Genomic DNA, 18,500 nt, shown 5'->3' with positions numbered 1-18,500 from the left:
ATATCTGGGCGTGGGGAAAGAGGGTGACGCGTACTTCTTAGAAACGGTTCCTTTCCTATTCCTGCTGTGCTATTGGGGAACTCCGTATAGACCGAACCTACTTGGCTGCCATCATCTCAGGGATCCTCTGGTAAAATAACTATTTGCAACGCGACTCCGGCTGCCGAGCTGAATTACTGGCATCTAAACTCATATTATTATGTACAATATGAGGTAATACTTCCAGTAGTCTTTAGCTATGGAAAAAAATAACATACTTTCGAAAGGGAAATAAAAGTTATTGAGTTACATGGGGACTTTTTGAGGGTGCAATAGAAACAGAAACTTCTTTGGTTATGTTTTCTTCTATCATTGGGCTCTGATCAATTAGAGAAAGAGAATAAGAGCTGTCTATTATATAACTTTCTTAATTTATGTGTCGTCATTTGGCCTAATTATAAGATCTCCCAATTGAGCAACAGGGTTGTTCAATTTTCAGGTGGAATCGGGCGAGTGTGACTGCAGGGAGTCGGGGAATCTCCTCCATGAGAGTTTAAAAGCACACAACCAGGGAACTGTGCAGCAGACCGATCCATCCAGGAAGTGATGGCATGCTGCAGGTTAAAATTGAAGTCACAGACCTCTTGTGATTGTCTGCCTGTGGAAACGTTTTTGTTCAAGGCGCATCTGCATCTGGATATGTTATGACGAGGACTCCTGCTTTTTTAAATAGGCAAGAAGCAGCCGTGAGTAACAACGATTGCAAAATGAGTATTTCCCACTTATTGTGTTATCTTTTTCTTTATACAAGCCAGGTTGTCTGCTGCCATTTCATATTGTGTTATGCATTGAGAGGAAGGCGCTGACGTCACTCTGGAATTCACGCAGCCAGTTATGTAGGCGCCTTTTGTGTTGTTCAGCTTGGCTTCATAAGGCTTCACAACCCCCCAGTGGTATTTACCAACAATAGGAACAAGTATTGCCGGTTTACCAGAAGCCAGACTTGTTTGCTCGTCATTGGCGCGCACACGTGTTTTTTGTGTCTGTTTTCACATGCAAGTGTGTCTGCACGATCCTTCCCACACGAGGGATTTAACATACCACTCGCGCTTTCCGTCGTCACCTTTCTTATCCGAACGCAGATCTTTTTCTTCTTTCCAGTCTTGTCAAAGTCACAGTTTGTATGTTATTAAAGGATTATCCCTTGACGCTGACATCTGCTCTTTCTTCTCTCGCTATTTTCTTTCAGGAGAAACAAGATCCGAGCAGCACATCCCTGCAACTGCGTTCTGAGATCCAGGTAGGCAGAGACGCCGTGTGCACTTTGACCCCAATCCTTTTGGCTTAAAAAGCCAGTCTGACGCCGGCCTCCTTCTGTCTGTCCTCAGGAATCATTAGGCTTCAGCAGTGAGGTGTCCACTCCAGAAACGGACAGAAAGTACGTACCCCCACCCCCCCCAATCTCCTTCACACAGGAAATGTGGTTCTGTTGCACGTGAAAACAACGTGCGGCTCATCAAACCGCGCACGCCTCGCTCTGCGCGCGCACACACACACACACACACACACTCATGGATCACACTCTGCACGGCTGCAAGGATGGAGATGCGCCTCCATCAGATCCCCGCAGATCTCTTATGGGACGGCTCGGGACAGAAGTCCGGAAGTCCTGGAAGTCTGACCTGCTCAGTCGAGCAGTCATTCTCTGCTCTCTGGCTGCCCCGTGCTTCCTTCCTTCCTTCCTTCCTTCCTTCCGGCCTTTGTGTCCAGCAGGGTTGGTGGGAGGTTGGGGGGGGGGGGGGGGGGGCGCAGGAGGGCGATGGCCAAATGATTACCGCAAAGGAGTGCGAACGAGAGGGCAGGATGGAGCTGAGTGTGGGTGGGGTTCCTTTCCATTGGGTCTCCGTTGTTGTTCCCAACCAGACGGCTAAAGGAGATTTCAACAAGATTCCCCATTGGTGGAGACCAGAAACGTCTCCATTACATTTAAAGAGGAGAGAAGATACTGTGACTCATGATCTCTTATTATTTGGTCTCTGTCCGTGACCATCGCCTTCGTGTGACCCCCCCCCCCCTCCGTGGAATTGTCACGTTCACGTGATGACTACCACGTGTGGCAGAGGAAGCGCATACCACAGACATGATCTCTTCTCCCATGGCTGTATATGTTGAACAGACAAGCGCTGAGGATGATGGGAACCAGATGCCACATTTTCGAATGACGTCTCTTTGCTGTTTTGAGAAAGTCCCAGAAAGTCCTCAGTCTGGTTTCTTTCCCTCCTCTGTGCCTCACATCCATTTCTAGTCCTTTAATTAGTCTTTAATTAAACGGCCCCACATTCAATCGTCTCTACACCTCGTTAATGTAAGATAACTTTTTTTTTTTTATCAACTTAATTTAATTAACATTGTCTTTTGTTGTGCTCGACCCAAAAGCCTCTGAAATCTTTTTCTTATTCACAACCCTCTTCCACTCTCACGCGGCCCCCCGGCTCCCTCTTCCACTGGATATCACCCACTTTCCACACGTTTCAGGTGGTGATTTTTCACGTGAAGGCAGACGACACGTTCCTCACATGGCGCAGACACACAGAATCCCGCCGTCGCCTCCTCTCAACGGGACAATGGCACCGGGGGGGGGAGATTACCCAGACATCCTCTCCTCCAGTGCCACCTCCCCCCGTCTGTGCGTCTCCTGGTCTCTTTGTCGGCAGGAGGCAGTTCCCTGCTCCGACAGCGCCCGGTGTACGAGTGTCGATGACACTCGGGGAATGAAGGCTTCTAGTTTAGGGAGCTTCCTGTTTTGAGAACGTGGAGGCGGCTCTGCTTATGTAACTAATAGTCAAATGGAAAAATAAGCTGTGGCGTTATGAAGAATCTGTTTCGAGCAACGGCACCGAGTTGGAAAGCTAAAGTACGGCGTCAGCGCGTTTACCACACGTGGGTGTTGCGGCCCTCGTGGAACCTCAGGGAAATACATGCATAAGCATTTTTTTTTTATCTGTATCATTCTTCTACTTCCCTATCCATAAAATGTGCTCTCCATCCCTTCCATTTGCCCTCTGACCTTTGCCTAGACCCCCAGAGAGTTCACCCCTGGGCTTTTCCTGTGGACACTGTTAGCGTAACACCGCTCGCTGCCATTCATTGTCCCCGCAAGCACACCGGAGGTCGTCGTGCTCCAGCTGGCCGGGGCCCGGTCGTCCCAACAGCCCCCCCGTGCACACATACGCGACGTGCAACGCCGCGGTTCACACAGCTGCGTGTGCAGCTCTGTGTGTGTCGGGTTATCGACCTCCCCCGTACAGCGGCTCAGTCACACAGGATGCCAAAGCTCAAGATACTGTGCTTAAAGTTCTGTGGAAAATAGAAAGTTGGCTTCTTATACTGATGCGATAAGAAAAGCGGTTAAATGGCCCCCAAGAAAAGGCATGGCAGAGTTTCAAAGTTAAAGCAATTAAGTTGCGTAGCCACACAATGGCTGTGCTGACACCCTCTTTGAAATATAGTCCGGCTTTTGAGCGCACAAATGTGTGTACGTGCACGCATGTGCGTGCTCTGCACGGGGGGGGGTTCATTTCTAGAGCGTGGCAGTGGGGTCGGGGGGGGATCGTTGCCACGGAAAAGCGTCTACTGAGTTGGTTCTCTCAGGCTAGCGCCGAAGCTAATGCTGAAGCTAACACTGGGCCTCCATCCAATTAGCATCTCATTACGTTGCCATGGCAGCCAGGCTTCAAGCCACGTAAAGATTTCCCATCGCGCCAAGACAGGGCTGTCGCGTCTAAACAAACGTATGAACACACACACACACGCACGGCCACTAGAGAGGGAGGTGACCTGTTCATCTGGTTGTGATTGTGTCGCACACTTTCACATTGGCACCTGTCTCGCTGCGCGGCTCAACAGCTGTGTGCCTTTGTGCTTCAATCGCAAAGGTTTGTGTGTGATAGTCTGACACACACACACACACACACACACACATCTATAAGGCATCACCCTAAGACACGATTTTGCCCTGAAGCTTCACTCCCTCCTCGCAGCTTATCCCCCCCGCCCCGCTACTACTAATATAAAGTGTGGAGAAATAGATTGCCATTGATGTGGTTTCTTGTGTCCCCGAGAACAAGGTAGTCAGCCGCAGCCTGACATGCGGCTGAAATTGCCAGAATATTGGGTGAGACTGCTCATACGTGACTTTTTGATTGGAAGCTGAGTGCAGTTCATGTGTCACCGGCGGCGTTTGAGGCGTTTGTATTGGTTATTTAGAAGGTTTTATGGACATATCTTCACTTCTTTTTCTTGTTATTTTCCACCTCTCTGTCTCTAATGCTTTCTGTCTTTCTGTCCGTCTGACGGTGTCTCCTGCGGAGGGATGTGGAACCGCAAACCGGCTGACTCTGCCTTGTGGTCTCTCTCTCTCTCTCCTGTTTCTCTCTTCCTGGATTCCATTGCTGGGTTCCCACTTCCCTTTCACATGCTTGGTCTTATTTTTTTTTCTTTTCTTGTTGACCTTCTTTATTGGTGCATTAGTGGCACCATCTTCATCTGATCCTCTGCTTTTTGCAGCAGGGGAGCTATTGTCTGCATCCTCTCCTCCACCTTCTCCCTCTCAAGCCTCAGGAACCTGGCTTGTCTGTCTGAGAAATGCCACCACTGACCCCAAGTGGTGGCTCACGGACCTGCAGCCTTCGTTGCCAAAACGGAACACTAATGAACACTGTGGTTGACAGAGACTGGATATCTTATATGGTTTGAGTGTAAGAGGAAGGAAAGAAGATTTTTCTAATGGTTGGTTCATTCTGTCTCTACTCTTTCACCCACAGACTGTCTCTGCACAAATCAAGCTCCGAAGAAGGATCTGGAGGTAAATTGAGATGCATTTTTGTCTCCTGTCGGGCTAATATGTTTAATATTAAGCATAATGTATTGATTGTTTGAGTGGGATTGACAGATAAGGAGATCCAGACACACCTATTTGCGCAATGATCATACAGAATCGCTGAATGAATTGTAACGATGATCCATGCCCATGCAGCTGTTAATCACCTAAACATTGAACATGCCCCCCCCCCTCCTCCCCCTTTAGGTAAATGGGACAATAAGAAGAAGAACAAGTCTTTTTGGCAGAACTTCCGCAAGTCCCCGCACAAACCAGTCATGAAACAGACATCCAAAGGTTTGTGTGGCTCTACGTCTCTGATCCGCCGAATACACGGTACTCCATGTTTGACTTTCTTCATCCCTTTTCCCTCCCCTCACCCCCCCTCACCGCCCCCTCCCAGGAGAAGACATTGGCTATGTGGCTAGTGAGATCACCATGAGCGACGAGGAGCGAATCCAGCTGATGATGATGGTGAAAGAGAAGATGATCACCGTTGAAGAAGCTCTCGGCCGGGTAGGAGGCCCCCACGTTACGCCCCCCCACACCCCACTCGACCCCTTACCTTAGAAGTGCCAGTTGTGTAGGCTGCCTAGTCCCCCCTCCACCTCTCCCCCACCTCCCTGTGGATTCCAGCCTTCCCTCCTGTGTGCTCCATATCCCCATCACAGCCCTGACTTACTAAAAAGACTCACTACTACTAACACGTCCCCCCTCCGAGGCCCCGCGTTTTAATCTGCCATTGTGCTCTTTACACACACACACACACACACACAAACATAAACTCCAGGCCGTTGGTTTATCCAGATGTTTCAGGGTGTGAGCTCTTGGAGTGTGTGGGTGTTTTGCGAGGTTTGTAATTGCGAGGTTGACGTCACGGTGACTCAAGCGCTCCATCTGTTGGGACGTCGCTCTGGTGCGTTGGGCTTTCTCTCTCTAGGCGGACATGGTGGAAGGTTACTCTGCTTTCCTTTTAAATTCCCTTCAATTCTTTTCATTTTCTGTTGTTCTTTTCATGGGCCTCCTTCTGTGTCGATCACTTCCTGTAATGCCTCCATCTTGGGCGGCATGTCGGTTCAGCTGCATTCAAGCACTGGATTTCTCTCCTCAGAGCAGCTTGTTAATTATCCGCCAACTTTTTTTCCTTTTCTTCTCAGACCGTTGATCTTTCTTTGGCCAATATGTGGGTTTTTTTGGTAGCAGCTCTCCCCTCTGGTGATTGACGCTCCGTTAATCCAATCAATGATTTTGTGGATAGTTGATTTAACTTCTTTTAACTGTGGTGTAAGATTCATGTACCGCACGGAAAAGAAGGCTCAATTCATCTTAGAATGGATTAATGCTATAATTAAAACATAACAGGCTTTTAGTTTAGTGCTAAACCGTACAAACCATGTATTTACCCCCCCGGTTGAGTTCTTTGTTTGTTCTCATGCACTGTGAAAGCCCTCCATTGAAACTCCTCACACTTTAGCCTGCGGAGAGGTGCATGCTGGGAGTGCACTCTTCCTCTGCCTCTCTAAACTCTTCTTCTCCACGTAGCTGAAGGATTATGAGCGCAGCAGACAGTCCAGCAGTGCTGACACTGCAGAGTGGACTGACGGATCTGCATCCAATCTAGACCAGTCCTCAAACTGCCACGTAAGTACACCCCATACTCGCCCCACTACCCCCCCCCCCCCCCCCCTCCCCACCAAAAAATAAATAAAACCGAGACTCTTCCTTTCTAAACAATCACCCTTAAAGTTGGATTTTCCAGCTAAGGAGGTTGTGGAGGTGGACGACCGCTGTTATTTCATTGGGGTGTGTGTGTGTGTGTTTATCCTCACTTGGTATAGAAATAAAAAAACAACCTGCATCGAGATTTTCCTTTTTTTTTTTGTTAATTATGCATAAACCACCCTCACTCAACGTGTACCTGGCCTTCCTCTCTCTGTTATCTCGCCTTCTCCTCTTCTCTGCACATACGCTCTCTCCACCATGTCATGTGTGTCCTGATTTACCTGCAGTACGATGGGTCTCCTCCTTTATAGCCTTCGGTTTTCTTGTTGGAATTGTTGTTTTTCTCCAGGAGGCCTCCAAACATTTGGGTATTCTTTGTGTAGCGAAGCTGCAGCTCAGGCAGTCCGGTTCTGTTAGATCAGTTCTTTGTTTTTTCCCTTTCCTTCTGCAGATGTAGGTTACATCTGAGTAGACTCACGGCGGCCTTTCATCTGTTCTCAGATCGAAATAACATGCAGTCTTCCACAATGACCCTCTTTCCTTTAACGGAAATTTGTCCGTCTCTCATAGCAAAATTCCAAGTAGTGTGAAAATATGTGTGTATTACTGCCGTTTTATTACGCGTCGTCTTCTTCCTGTTCCAGTGAAGGTTGGCGCTGCAGCCTTAAGTTAAATGAGACTTTTTTTTGACTCATTCCTGAACTGAATAAAGTCCTAAATATCTGTTACCTACTTTGTGACTTGTGCACAAGTTTGCTGATCAACTTGTCGGTCTGTCGACCCCCACGTTACCCCTCCGCAGCCGGGCGCTCACTTCCTGTAGGGAAGAAGATTGATCGATTGGGGGATTTCGCAGACGGCGGAAAGGATGGATGTGTGACTGAAGTTTGCATTGATAGAGGAACACGCAACTCTGCTCCAGAGGCCGTGAATAAATGCTGGAGAGCCGGAGGCCGAGAGGAAACTAGGGAGAGAGAAAAATATAGAAGATAAAGACTTTTTTTTTTCACTTGCCTGTAGGCCCCCCGAAAAAGGGGGAGCTCTGTCTCCCGCCTCCCCCGTCCCCCGAAGTTCCAAAATTGGCCACTTCAGGAAATATTGCTACTTCCCCACTGGGACCTCCTACTGCTGTCGCACAATGCCCCTCTCTCCTCATTCCCAAATTCAAATTGTTGTGCATGCCAGTGTGCGCCTTCTATATGCGGGCGCGTTAACGCACAGCGCATGCATGCAGCCGGCGTGTGTGCGATGATGTACAATCTGTGCCTTTTTCTTTGATGCCGTCCGCCCCCCCCCCCCCCGGTCCGTCTTCCTCCGGAGGTCGGAGCCCACATTCCAGGGCCCGGGCCATTATCGAAGCAGGGGTCACAGGCGCTCAAATGCTGGGATTGTTCTCCGCGGGAACAACGCGCCTTTTCTCTGTGCGGCTCTTCTGCAAACGGGCCGCTCGTCCCTCGGAGCCGAATTCCCTGACAGGCCGCGTCTGTGTCGGCCGGCATGCGCCCACGGCCGGCGACGCTGTTGTGGACTGTGCATGTGCGAGAATGTGCTGTGCGCATTGTGGGACCCACTGCTGCTAACCTGATGCTACCACAGAGAGCGCTATATTGGGGGTTTTAAGTGAGCTGGTAAGTTTCAGAGCACTTTTGGGTTGTTCCTTCTATGATTTGTGCTGGTCTCTTTTTAAAGTTGAAAGAATATTTATACGTGAAATGGCAATTGCGGCGAAGGAATTGTTGCTCTTGAGCTTGTTTCCCGTCGGCCGCCGATCCTGTCTTTGTGTGCATGTGTTTTTCCTCTGGACTGTGTTGTACATCGTTGTCTCCTCTTTATCATCTCCTGATCGCGACATAAAGGCAAAAACTTATCAAAAGTAATCAAAGTGACTTAACATGCAACACTTATTAATAATGTTTATTAAGAGAAACCGAATCAACCGTTGGTGTCTTTCTAACAACTCTGAGACGGACTTCTTCATTACGTTCTTTACGGCAAATAGTACGATTTTAGGAGTCACAAATGTGCGGTTGAGAGATTGTCTGGGAGAACAAAGACAGTGAATTTATGGCTCTTTAGAACTTATTTCTGCATTTTTATGAGCGGGCGAATAAATCGTTTCACTGTACTTCTGGTCTGTTGGACCGATGTGACAAAAGGCAGACGAGTTGATCGTGCAGCTTTTCAAAGCGGTGTGTTTGGTTGGATGGACTTGCACAAATGCCGCATTGATTAATGGATGTTCCCTCTTCCAGCTTGGCCGCAATGTGTCAGGTTCTGTAACACCCGTGCCTGCAGGAATCCAAATAACATGATGTTACCAAGGTGGTTTGGGGCCGTCGACCAAGCCACGCTCATTAACATCATTCCTGCTGCATGTCAGCAGCCCGTGAGCCAGCCCCGTGGTCAGAAACGGCTTTAACAAAAAAAAAAGTGTCCTCTTCCTTGTTGACGCCAGAGCTTTAGGAGGAGAATGCGTTTTCTAAGTCAGGCGGCTGAGCCCTGCAGACCTGCGCTGTCTAGTTGTGCGCGTGTGACGCATGCACGTGCCCCCCCCTGGCAGCCAATGCAGTCAACCTTAAAAGTGGAACTGCCAGCGTGTGACCGGAGAGCTGGTGTTGCTGTAGCAACCAGTGGCAGACGGAAACTAAACAAGTGGTTTGAGCGTAGTTGCTGGTAGTTCCTGCCGGCCGGGCGTTTGGGCCAAAGCTCGTCCCATCGGCATCGTCCGCGCGACATAGAGGCCTTTGTGACGCCGCGCAAGTGTACACAGCTCGAGAAACGTGTGTGTTTGGGGGGAGAGAATAGGGGGAGGTGGGGGGAGGGGGGGGGGGGGGGGGTGAAACTGTGACTCCATTATTCACTCTTTCTTCATCTCCACAACACTGCGGAGAGTTGAGATGCAGCGGCGTTTAGCGGAGCGGCAACCGAGCGCCAATTAAACCATTTATTGTCAAATCCATTGTGGCAATTTTTTTCTTTTTTTTCTGTTTGTCTGTTACGTTTTTTTTCTGTGTTTACTATAAACGAACGCCTCAGATGATGATGAGGTGCACCACCATCACGCCAACCCTCCATCTCTCACCTCACTAACTTTGACTCCACCCTAAACAACGCTCCACCCGGCGCGTCGCAGCGCCGTCTTCAAAATTGACCAACGTTTGTGTATTATTGTCCCATTGTGTGAAAAGTTACGCTGAAGACAAACATGCTAATGTGTGTTAACCTTTAACCTTCAACTCTCAGCTCCACCGTTTGGAAGAACACATTTTGAGTCATTATTTATTATCTTAAAATGTATCTTATTACATGATTATAACATTAAAGGGGCCACGGATGTCCCTTTTTATCATATCATCCCTTCTTCTTTCCCCGGTTCCCACCAGTCTCATGAACAGTCAGACGACGAGCAATCGGAGGACTCTGTGAAGTTCAAACGGCTTCACAAGTTGGTGAACTCGACGCGCCGCGTCCGGAAGAAGCTCATCAAGGTGGAGGAGGGCAAGAAGCATGCCTCCGAAGGTTTGTGCAGCTTTGTCAGGCCTTTCACCTTTTTTATTATGCAGTTCGACGTAGTTTAAATCTGTCAACATTTTCATCAGCCATCTATTGTTTTGTGTTTCGAGCCACGTAGAGTTAAAATTTAATAAGCACTAAAATGAGCCTTTCAGATTAAGTTAAAGTTCAGTCATACTCAAATGAATGACTTGTTTAAATAGTGTAAGCTGTATTACATTTTTGTCTGTCGTGTTTTGCCTGATACTGAACTTTTAGAAGATTTACTGGCTGGCTGTGGTTTGGAAAACCTCAGATGGGTCTTGGTACTCAGAAAAATCCACTTCAGTAAGCAACTATGTGCGGTTTCTGTTTTGTTTTTTTTCCCCTCTAGGTTTTTTGAATATGGGGGCACCTCCCACCTGTGAGGACAACGCCGCTCTGTACACGGGGGTCGTCAAGCGGCCTCCCCTATCCCAGGAGAACTCCCTGACCCAGGACCAACTGTCTCTGGACGGAGACACCGACAGCCTGACCAACTCCCCGTCCTCCAACAGCCTGGACACCTGGTCCGGACACCGGCTGGTCAAAACCGTCAACAGGTCGTCCAGCACCCACGGCCTCATCCGGCCCCCCAGGAGAGCCCCCGTCAGCCCCGGGGGCTTGGGAGGCTCCAACTGTGGCGTGGGTGGCAGCGCCTCGTCCTTCTCCGAGCTGGATGGCTGCGGACTGGAGGACGAAGGGAAGCTGTCGCGCTCCACCACCGACGGCGAGATGCGGAAGGCCCTGAGCTCCGTCTCCCACGGGGTAAGTAACAACGAGGCTCTCTACGCCTACTACGGCCTCACCAAACCCCGCCCCAAACCCCGCCCCCAGTCCCGCTTCCTGATCTCCCTGGACGACGGCCCCAAAGCGCCGCATGCCGGCCGCCACCACCACCACCACCACCACAGCGGCGGCGGCTGGGCGCACCGGAAGCCCGATCCCAACTACGCCTACTCCACCAAGCACCTGCTGTACAAGCGCTCGCGCGGCCCCAAGGCGCCCGTCTCCCCTCTGTCCGTCGCCCCCTCCTCCCCCGCCCGCTGCGACGTAGCCAAGTCGAAAGGTTTCGGGAGCGGCGCCGGGGGCTGGGCGTTCCCCCCCCGCCGGCTGCGAGGTCGAGCGGCCGTCAGCGAGCTGAACATCACCTATGTGGTGGAGCGGAGCCTGTACGGTCACCTCAGCTGGGCCCAGCTGGTCCGCCCGGTTACCCTCAGCCGCGCCGAGCGCCGCTGTCTCTTGGAGGAGGACCGCGAGGCGGACAGGAAGTGGGCGGCCAGTGTGGACCGCTGCACCAAGCGGGTGCTCTTGCGCTTCCAGCAGAAGTCTGTGAGTTCAGACCATGAGGTTAAAAAAATCGGCCGCCTCGTGTAAGCGGGAATCGGCGCTTCAAAGTTGCAGAATGGCTCGGAGAGGTTAAAGGGGGAGGAGTAAGGAACACGCACGCAGGACACACGCCGGGTCAAAAGGCTTCAACTTTACCAGTAATTATTGTTTAAGAAACTCTCATAAAAACACTGCAGCTGGTATATTTATCACAGACTTGACTGCCCTCAGAGGAATGTCATCTTCCGTGACCTTTAAGTGAATGCTTTTGGCTTTGAATATATAATATATATATATAATCTTTTTTAATTCCAGCTGAATATGAAATTATTCTGAAACGTACAAAGGCTCACAGGAAAGGTTACGTTTTTAATCTGTGTTTTTAATAGAACACTGGCGGATCCCTTTGGGATCAGCTGCTCTGTAGAACTGCACAGCACAAAGCCTCAGGGACGTATGCAATGAAAGAGTCCACTTCAGTGGCTGAATGGTCTTCATACTTAAAAAAAAAAAAAGAATGAATTCACTTTTAAATACATTTTGAAAGACGGAGAAAACAGCCGCACATGTCGCTACTAACTCGCACCACAGCGAATGTAAAATGCGAGTATATAACTTTTGCAGCAACCTGCAAATGTGGTTGCATTGAAAGTAACTCGCATGTCCCCCCCATGTGTATCAAATAGCTTGTGTGCATCGACAGAAGTAGTGGGCGGTGATATAGTGGAGCTATCCTGCAGCTTTGAGGTCACCTGAATCCCATCGTGTTCTAGTGAAATCACCGGAGGTCGTCATCCAAAAACCTCTCCGAAAAATCCACTTATTTCTGTTGTTGCTTTTCGTGTGCTTTTTTGGGCCCGTGCCTCCTTATGGTTGCAGATGTGATTTTCTTTTTTCTTTTAGTTTTTGTTTTCCTACGCTTCTCTTTGAGACCCTTTTTTTCTGGGTGCATGTCCATTCCATCGAACATCGCCATCACATTCCGAATTCCTTTTGGACGTATCTTCAAACATGCTTGTTCTCCAACATGTGCTTTTCCTTGGAAGTTGTGATGTGGACTGCAGCTGATTTAAAAGAAAAAAAGATTCTGAGCATCCAGAGCCCTCTCGCTTGAAGGATCATCGGCCAGGATTTGTGGCGGGATTAGTTGCAACTTAGAAGTAATGGCTTTCGAAAGCAAAGGAGAACTGCCATCAAGTGTCTTTTTGGCAGATGCGTATGTGCACGTCTGTGTCTACATGGGACTCAAACAGTTAAAGCCAGCGCACCGATCCTGTTTGTTCCCCTCACATCATCCTTCCCGCTTGTGTCCGCCCCTTTATCTCGCTGTTCAAGTCGAGAGAAACGCTCTTCATATCACCCTGTCCTCCCAGCGCTTAAGATGTCACTGACGAGAATAATAAGCAACCTATAATTTGTGCATGCTTGGATACTGAGCCCTGCTTCTCTGGCTCATCATTAACCGCAGGATGTTTAGCCTCAGGCTGAAATGCAATGAGTATAAATGAAGTTTTAGTTTGGCCGCGTCAAGACGGGTCGGATTCTAAGGCGATATTTTCCTCTGGAGGATTTATGAGCAAGTTGCTGGAGTCTCCGCAGTCAATGGAACGGCTCATTTTTGCCACAGTTGGCAAGTTGGTGTCACATCATGTCTGTTTGGCTGTCCACTGTCCCATAAGACATCCCACACCCACCCCCCCCCCCACCCCCTGCACCATTTTATACAAACCACATATACCCATGTACACGACTCCAAGGAGCCGCCCGCCTGTGTTGCGTCCAGCATGAATCATTGTGAGTTGACCCCCCCCCTCACAGTCGGTGCGGCTGGGGACTTCCTACAACCGGACCTTCTCAATGTGATTCATCTGATTTGTGTTTTGTCCCCCTCCCCACAGAGAGCGTACAGCTTCGGGGGCTTTGACCTGACCAAAGCTGCAAGCTGCGTTGTAGTCAACGCGGGCTCGGAGGCAAATGTAAGTTCTGGCAGCTTGTGAAATTTGAAGAGGCTCCTTGAGGAGAGAAACTTTGTCTCACCTTTTGTCTTCTTCCTGTTTCCCCCCCGTCCATTCGTCCATTCGTCTGCGTTTTGCCTGTCCTCGTCTGAAACCCAGAGTAAAGAGCAGGAGGCCATTTACAGAGAAGTGGTTAAATCCCCCACCACGTCCCGCATCTCGCTGGGCAAGAAGGTCAAGTCGGTCAAGGAGACGATGAGGAAACGCATGTCGAAGAAATACAGCAGCTCGTTGTCTGAGCAGGTCAGTCCCGAACACGCGGAGGCAATGTTTCCAATGCTGTTCAGATGGAATTAGTTCCTGAGGGCGAGTGAGGTGTGTAAACACCTCTAGTCAAATCCGATCTTTTAATATGACACAATCGTCACATAAACAGCAGAGTCAAGTGCAGCTGTGAGGTTCTGCAGTTTATTTATCTCGATGTTTTTCAGTCGAAGCCACGGCTGTGAGTGAGTGGGTGGGAGGGTTTGTGTTGGTTACTGAATAAACACGTAGCACTGAAACACGCTCCGCGCGAAGGGCGGGGGCTGCGCTGAGCTCACGCAGTCGCGAGCTCTCAGGAAACGCAGACTCCAAGTGTGAGGGAGTATAATGGCGCCGGCCTATTTTCTTCTGGCCGTCCTGCGCGTTTCATTAGTGCGTTAAGAGTCTCTCCCCCCCGCAGGACACACCCTTAAAGAGCAGCCCTGTCAATCATGAGCTGCCATGTGGTGACGCCGCGACAAAGTGCATTTAATGAACCACAACGCCCCCTAGTGGAGAACTCCAGTCAGAACACTCTGCAGTAGCTGTCACTGTAGCACTTCAATCATTTAAAATGAAGGAATCACGTGCGCGTGTTTTTCAATGATTAACCATGCGGACCATTTTCCTCTCCACTCATGACCTTCGTCTCTTTGTGTGTCCCATCGTTCCCCCGTTTCAGTCCAGTCCGGACGGAACCCCCGGCTCGCCTCAGTCCCCTCAGCCCGACACCGACTCGCTGGAGAAGCCGAAGCTGAAGGCCGGAGGCTCGGTGGAGAGTCTGCGTAGTTCTCTGAGCGGACAGAGTTCCATGAGTAAGACGAGAAGCAGTGTGTCGGAGGAGGGACGCCCGCTGGCTTTTCACCACTAATGTTTTTAAACGTGCAGGACCTTCCTTTGTTTGTTTTTGGACATTTTGAAAAATTCTTTAAAAAAAAGTCCTTGCTCTCGCAAAACCTGATTCAGCGTCTTTTAAATCAAGTATTATCGTTTCAAACAACCCTGCCTGGATGTTATTTACATAAGGAAAGCTTATTATTAGTTACTTAGTGTGTATCTTTAACTCTAGATGGTGCCGGTAACCTGTGCTGCTTTCACTGCATACTGCAGATGTGTACAGATTGCTTAACCTATTAACGGAATCTTCAACTTTTCCGCCACATCTTTTATGGATAAATTACCGGCTGTCGTGTTAAGTTCTGAGATAATTAAAGTATTTGCTAACTCAACACACAAGTGTTTTAACGGCTCAAATTTGTCAAAATAAGCGTGTGACATTATAAAATCACTGTTTTTTTCCCCTCAACTTAAAACGTATTCTTGCAAAGCTACTTCAAACATGTACCTTATTCCACAGTAACCGAAAAACTAAATATTTGTGTGTGTGTGTGTGTGTGTGTGTGTGTGTGTGTGTGTGAAGGCGGTCAGACAGTGAGCACCACCGACTCTTCAGCCAGTAACCGGGAAAGCGTGAAGTCGGAGGATGGCGATGACGAAGAGCCGCCTTACGGGGGGCCGTTCTGTGGGCGCGCCCGGGTCCACACAGACTTCACCCCGAGCCCCTACGACTCTGACTCCCTCAAACTGAAGGTAAAACTCGCTCGCTGTGGCTGTTTTTTTCTGTTTTTTTCTGTTTTTAAATGTTCAAATATTGAGAATGATTTCCTCTCGCGGCGATTGTGCAGTGCGGCGACGTGATTGACATCATCAGTAAGCCTCCCATGGGAACGTGGATGGGCCTGCTGAACAACAAGGTGGGCACCTTCAAGTTCATCTACGTGGACGTGCTGATCGAGGAAGAAGAGAAGCCCAAGAGGCCAGTGAGGAGGAAGAGGAAGGGCCGACCACCCAAACCTTTATCCGTGGAGGATTTGCTGGAGCGCATCAACCTCAAAGTACAGTATTAAGAACATTTAATATCGTACGAGTGATTTTCTTGTCTTAGGAAGTGAATTGAAATAAAGCTTGAGGCAAATACCTTCAAAACACACACACACACACACACACACATGCGGGCGAGCAGAGATAAATACATTGTAGGGAATTACAGGCTGCACAGCTCGGCATGTTTGATCCGACTCGTTTTGGTGCGTAAACAGTGACACCCACGTTCGCACAACGTGAACCTCCACACCCTTTGCTTTTAGGGGCCGGATGGGTTTCTTTCCCAGAGTTTATTTTTTTGTTTTGTTTTTTCGCGACAGTCCAACTAGAAAAGCGATCCTGTGAGCGGTGAGAGGATCCGGCTGCCTGTGTTTGTGTTGGTTGGTGGTCCTTTTTGTTTTGGTGCCGTTTATCCAGCAGAAACGGAACAGGGAAACGGAGAGTTCTCTGTGTGGACTCCCAACATTTTGATTGATGGTCTTGGGACACAAATCTTCTGTTTTGGTCCAGCGAAAGTGTTTTTTAAGCGTTACAAACGGTTTTCGGAGCGGATGCAGTTACGAGTGTGTTGAACACGTATCTAGATTTGAATGCTTTTTTTCTTTCTTTGTCGGCGTCTTCCCAGGTAACTTGGCGTTTTGGGGGGGGGAATAGCTTTGCTTTTGTTGGTGTTGGTGTGTTGAACTCGGTCTCTTGTGGTTGACGAACACTTTGACGTAATTGTCTCCATCTTCGGTTCATCCACAAACGCCGTCCTGCTGCTTCTCGTTTGGTTTGTCATCCAACGTTCCTACAACTGATGTACTCCCGGCTTAAATAATCTTTGATCTCGAAACATTTCGTCGCTGTCATGCAGGAGCACCTGCCCACTTTCCTCTTCAACGGCTACGAGGACCTGGACACGTTTAAGTTGCTGGAAGAGGAGGACCTGGACGAGTTGAACATCAGAGATCCTCAGCACAGAGCCGTGCTGCTCACTGCCGTAGAGCTGCTTCAGGAGTACGACAGTGAGTAGCGAACAAATATATATATATATATATATATATGGATGTGTGATGACTCTTCACTGACTAAAACCTCTCGGTTGCATTTCTGTCGGTTGAAGGCCAAAAATTACGATCCATTTCCAAAAACTATTTGCAGGAAGCTACGAATGTTTTCTCATTTCTCTGTTTCTTTGGGGTTTTTTCAGGCAGCAGTGATCCGGAGCGCGGCGGCGTGTCGGGCTCCCAGGAGAAGCTGCTGTCGGAAGGTTGGGGCCTGGTGGGAGACTCCCCGCGAGACTCCGGCTGCTACGAGAGCAACGAGAACCTGGAGAACGGTAATGATGGCTTTCCTTAGTCCGGACCACCGAGGGCCAAAGCTTCCTTCAATTTTTTTTTTTTTTGGGGATTTTTTCTGCGGGTCTCCGCATCTCTCTCTTTCTCTCTCGCTCCTTCTGGAATCCCTTCGTCCATCTCACTCCTCTGGAACCGCTTCCCTTTTCTGCCACATCTCGCCCTTTAAACCTCAGCCATACGTTGTTCCAGAGACGGATCCTCTTATCACCTCATTCTTTATAAACTATGCTTTCACGCCACTTTTTTTTTTTTAAACCACGCTTTTCATCTCTGAGGCGTTATGTGTGATCGTTGCACATGATTTTTTTAAAGGATTTTTAACACGGAAAAAAAAAATAGCTTGCCGAGTAGCATGTCAATGTTTTTCTGTTGTTTTTTTTGCTGTAGTGGCTGATAAAGTTTGAAGAAGAAAAAAAAGAAAAGAAATGCGTCAGCATCCTAGCTAACGTTTGCTTCTCCTGTTCTTTAAACCATATAAGATGTGCCTAAAAAAAGATGTGGATGAAAATATATTTTTTAAAAGTAGGGTACAGATTGTGAGAAGAATTTTTGATTATAGAATTTTATTGAAGTGTAATATGTGAGATTTCTTTTTTGGTGCATTTAAAAAAAAAAGTCTCTATCCACCTGCATACCACGGGATGCCTTTTGTCCCTCTGTTGTGGAATAAAAGCCACTTCTTTATTAAAGGACTCCGCCGCTTGCTTTTCGTTCATGTTTCGCTTCTTTTCTGTTTCTTCCATGTCACTAAACCATATTCACAAACCAGCTGCATAACATCTCGTAAGCGTTATTTCTTACTGCAGCGTCAGGGTAGAAAGTCATAAAACATTCAAATAGCACTTTATATTAATGGACATTTCTGAATATTTATAAGTCTGGACGTTCGGCGAAGGGAAACTTTTGATTTAAATTGACATAATTAACAGACCAACTAGAGTAAAGTCACTGCTCCTTTATTCAAAGGACCTTCCTTTAACATACATGTGGCTGATCAATATAACTACATGTGGTAACACTTTGTCATGTATTCAAACTAAATTCTGTGATCTCTCAACTTTTATTCATTTCTACGTGTATGTTAAATGAATTCAAGTTTACTGTTAGTGTAATATAAACCATTGATTTTAATGACATTTTGATCAGTTTAGTCAAATGTAATATTCTGTCCTTGTATTTCAGCGTGTAAAACTCATTTTAGTAAAGACTGACGAGACAATCCATGAGTTGTGTAACATTCACATTGACCAATATTAGCCAGGCAATCGTTTGATACCTGTTTATTACACTATTGCCAAATCATGTTATTACTAAGCTGTAATATAAAGTGCTGGTTGACATTTTCATTTTCCAACATTCCTTCTTCTGAACATCTTTCTGTCATCCCACCTTTTTAAACTCTGGCAATCCACACTACGTGGCGTTCCATCCTTCCATTTAGCTCTGTAAGCCAGAGGACGGACGGTAAGTCGCTTTCGTTCCACACCCTCTGAACCCCCCCGTCCACATATCTTTTATTTTGTGTTTGCCGCTAATGCTGACAACAAATAAGCAAGTTCTTATTACGCTGGTACACAA

At 48.2% G+C, this 18,500-nt stretch overlaps 1 protein-coding gene across 15 annotated transcripts in view; it reads left to right on the top strand.

Annotated features, from left to right (window-relative positions):
• The window catches only part of sash1a (SAM and SH3 domain containing 1a), a 116,980-nt gene that overhangs the window by 93,131 nt on the left and 5,349 nt on the right, over window positions 1–18,500 (top strand). For 5 of the 15 annotated variants that reach the window (XM_078093340.1, XM_078093343.1, XM_078093342.1 and 2 more), the window contains exons 3-17: window positions 1,229–1,279; window positions 1,368–1,417; window positions 4,803–4,843; window positions 5,066–5,155; window positions 5,262–5,374; window positions 6,401–6,499; window positions 9,964–10,099; window positions 10,467–11,443; window positions 13,339–13,416; window positions 13,555–13,698; window positions 14,381–14,513; window positions 15,119–15,288; window positions 15,384–15,593; window positions 16,439–16,589; window positions 16,775–16,903. In XM_078093340.1, the coding sequence (XP_077949466.1) occupies window positions 1,229–1,279; window positions 1,368–1,417; window positions 4,803–4,843; window positions 5,066–5,155; window positions 5,262–5,374; window positions 6,401–6,499; window positions 9,964–10,099; window positions 10,467–11,443; window positions 13,339–13,416; window positions 13,555–13,698; window positions 14,381–14,513; window positions 15,119–15,288; window positions 15,384–15,593; window positions 16,439–16,589; window positions 16,775–16,903 (2,572 nt within the window). The remainder of the gene's footprint in view (window positions 1–1,228; window positions 1,280–1,367; window positions 1,418–4,802; window positions 4,844–5,065; window positions 5,156–5,261; window positions 5,375–6,400; window positions 6,500–9,963; window positions 10,100–10,466; window positions 11,444–13,338; window positions 13,417–13,554; window positions 13,699–14,380; window positions 14,514–15,118; window positions 15,289–15,383; window positions 15,594–16,438; window positions 16,590–16,774; window positions 16,904–18,500) is intronic. The other 10 variants (XM_078093349.1, XM_078093351.1, XM_078093352.1 and 7 more) reach the window with 3 other exon arrangements.

This window comes from Gasterosteus aculeatus, chromosome 18, assembly GCF_964276395.1.
Source record: "Gasterosteus aculeatus chromosome 18, fGasAcu3.hap1.1, whole genome shotgun sequence".
NCBI lineage: Eukaryota > Metazoa > Chordata > Actinopteri > Perciformes > Gasterosteidae > Gasterosteus > Gasterosteus aculeatus.
The sequence above is the reverse complement of the archived record's forward strand: the minus strand, read 5'-3'. Positions and strand labels throughout refer to the sequence as shown.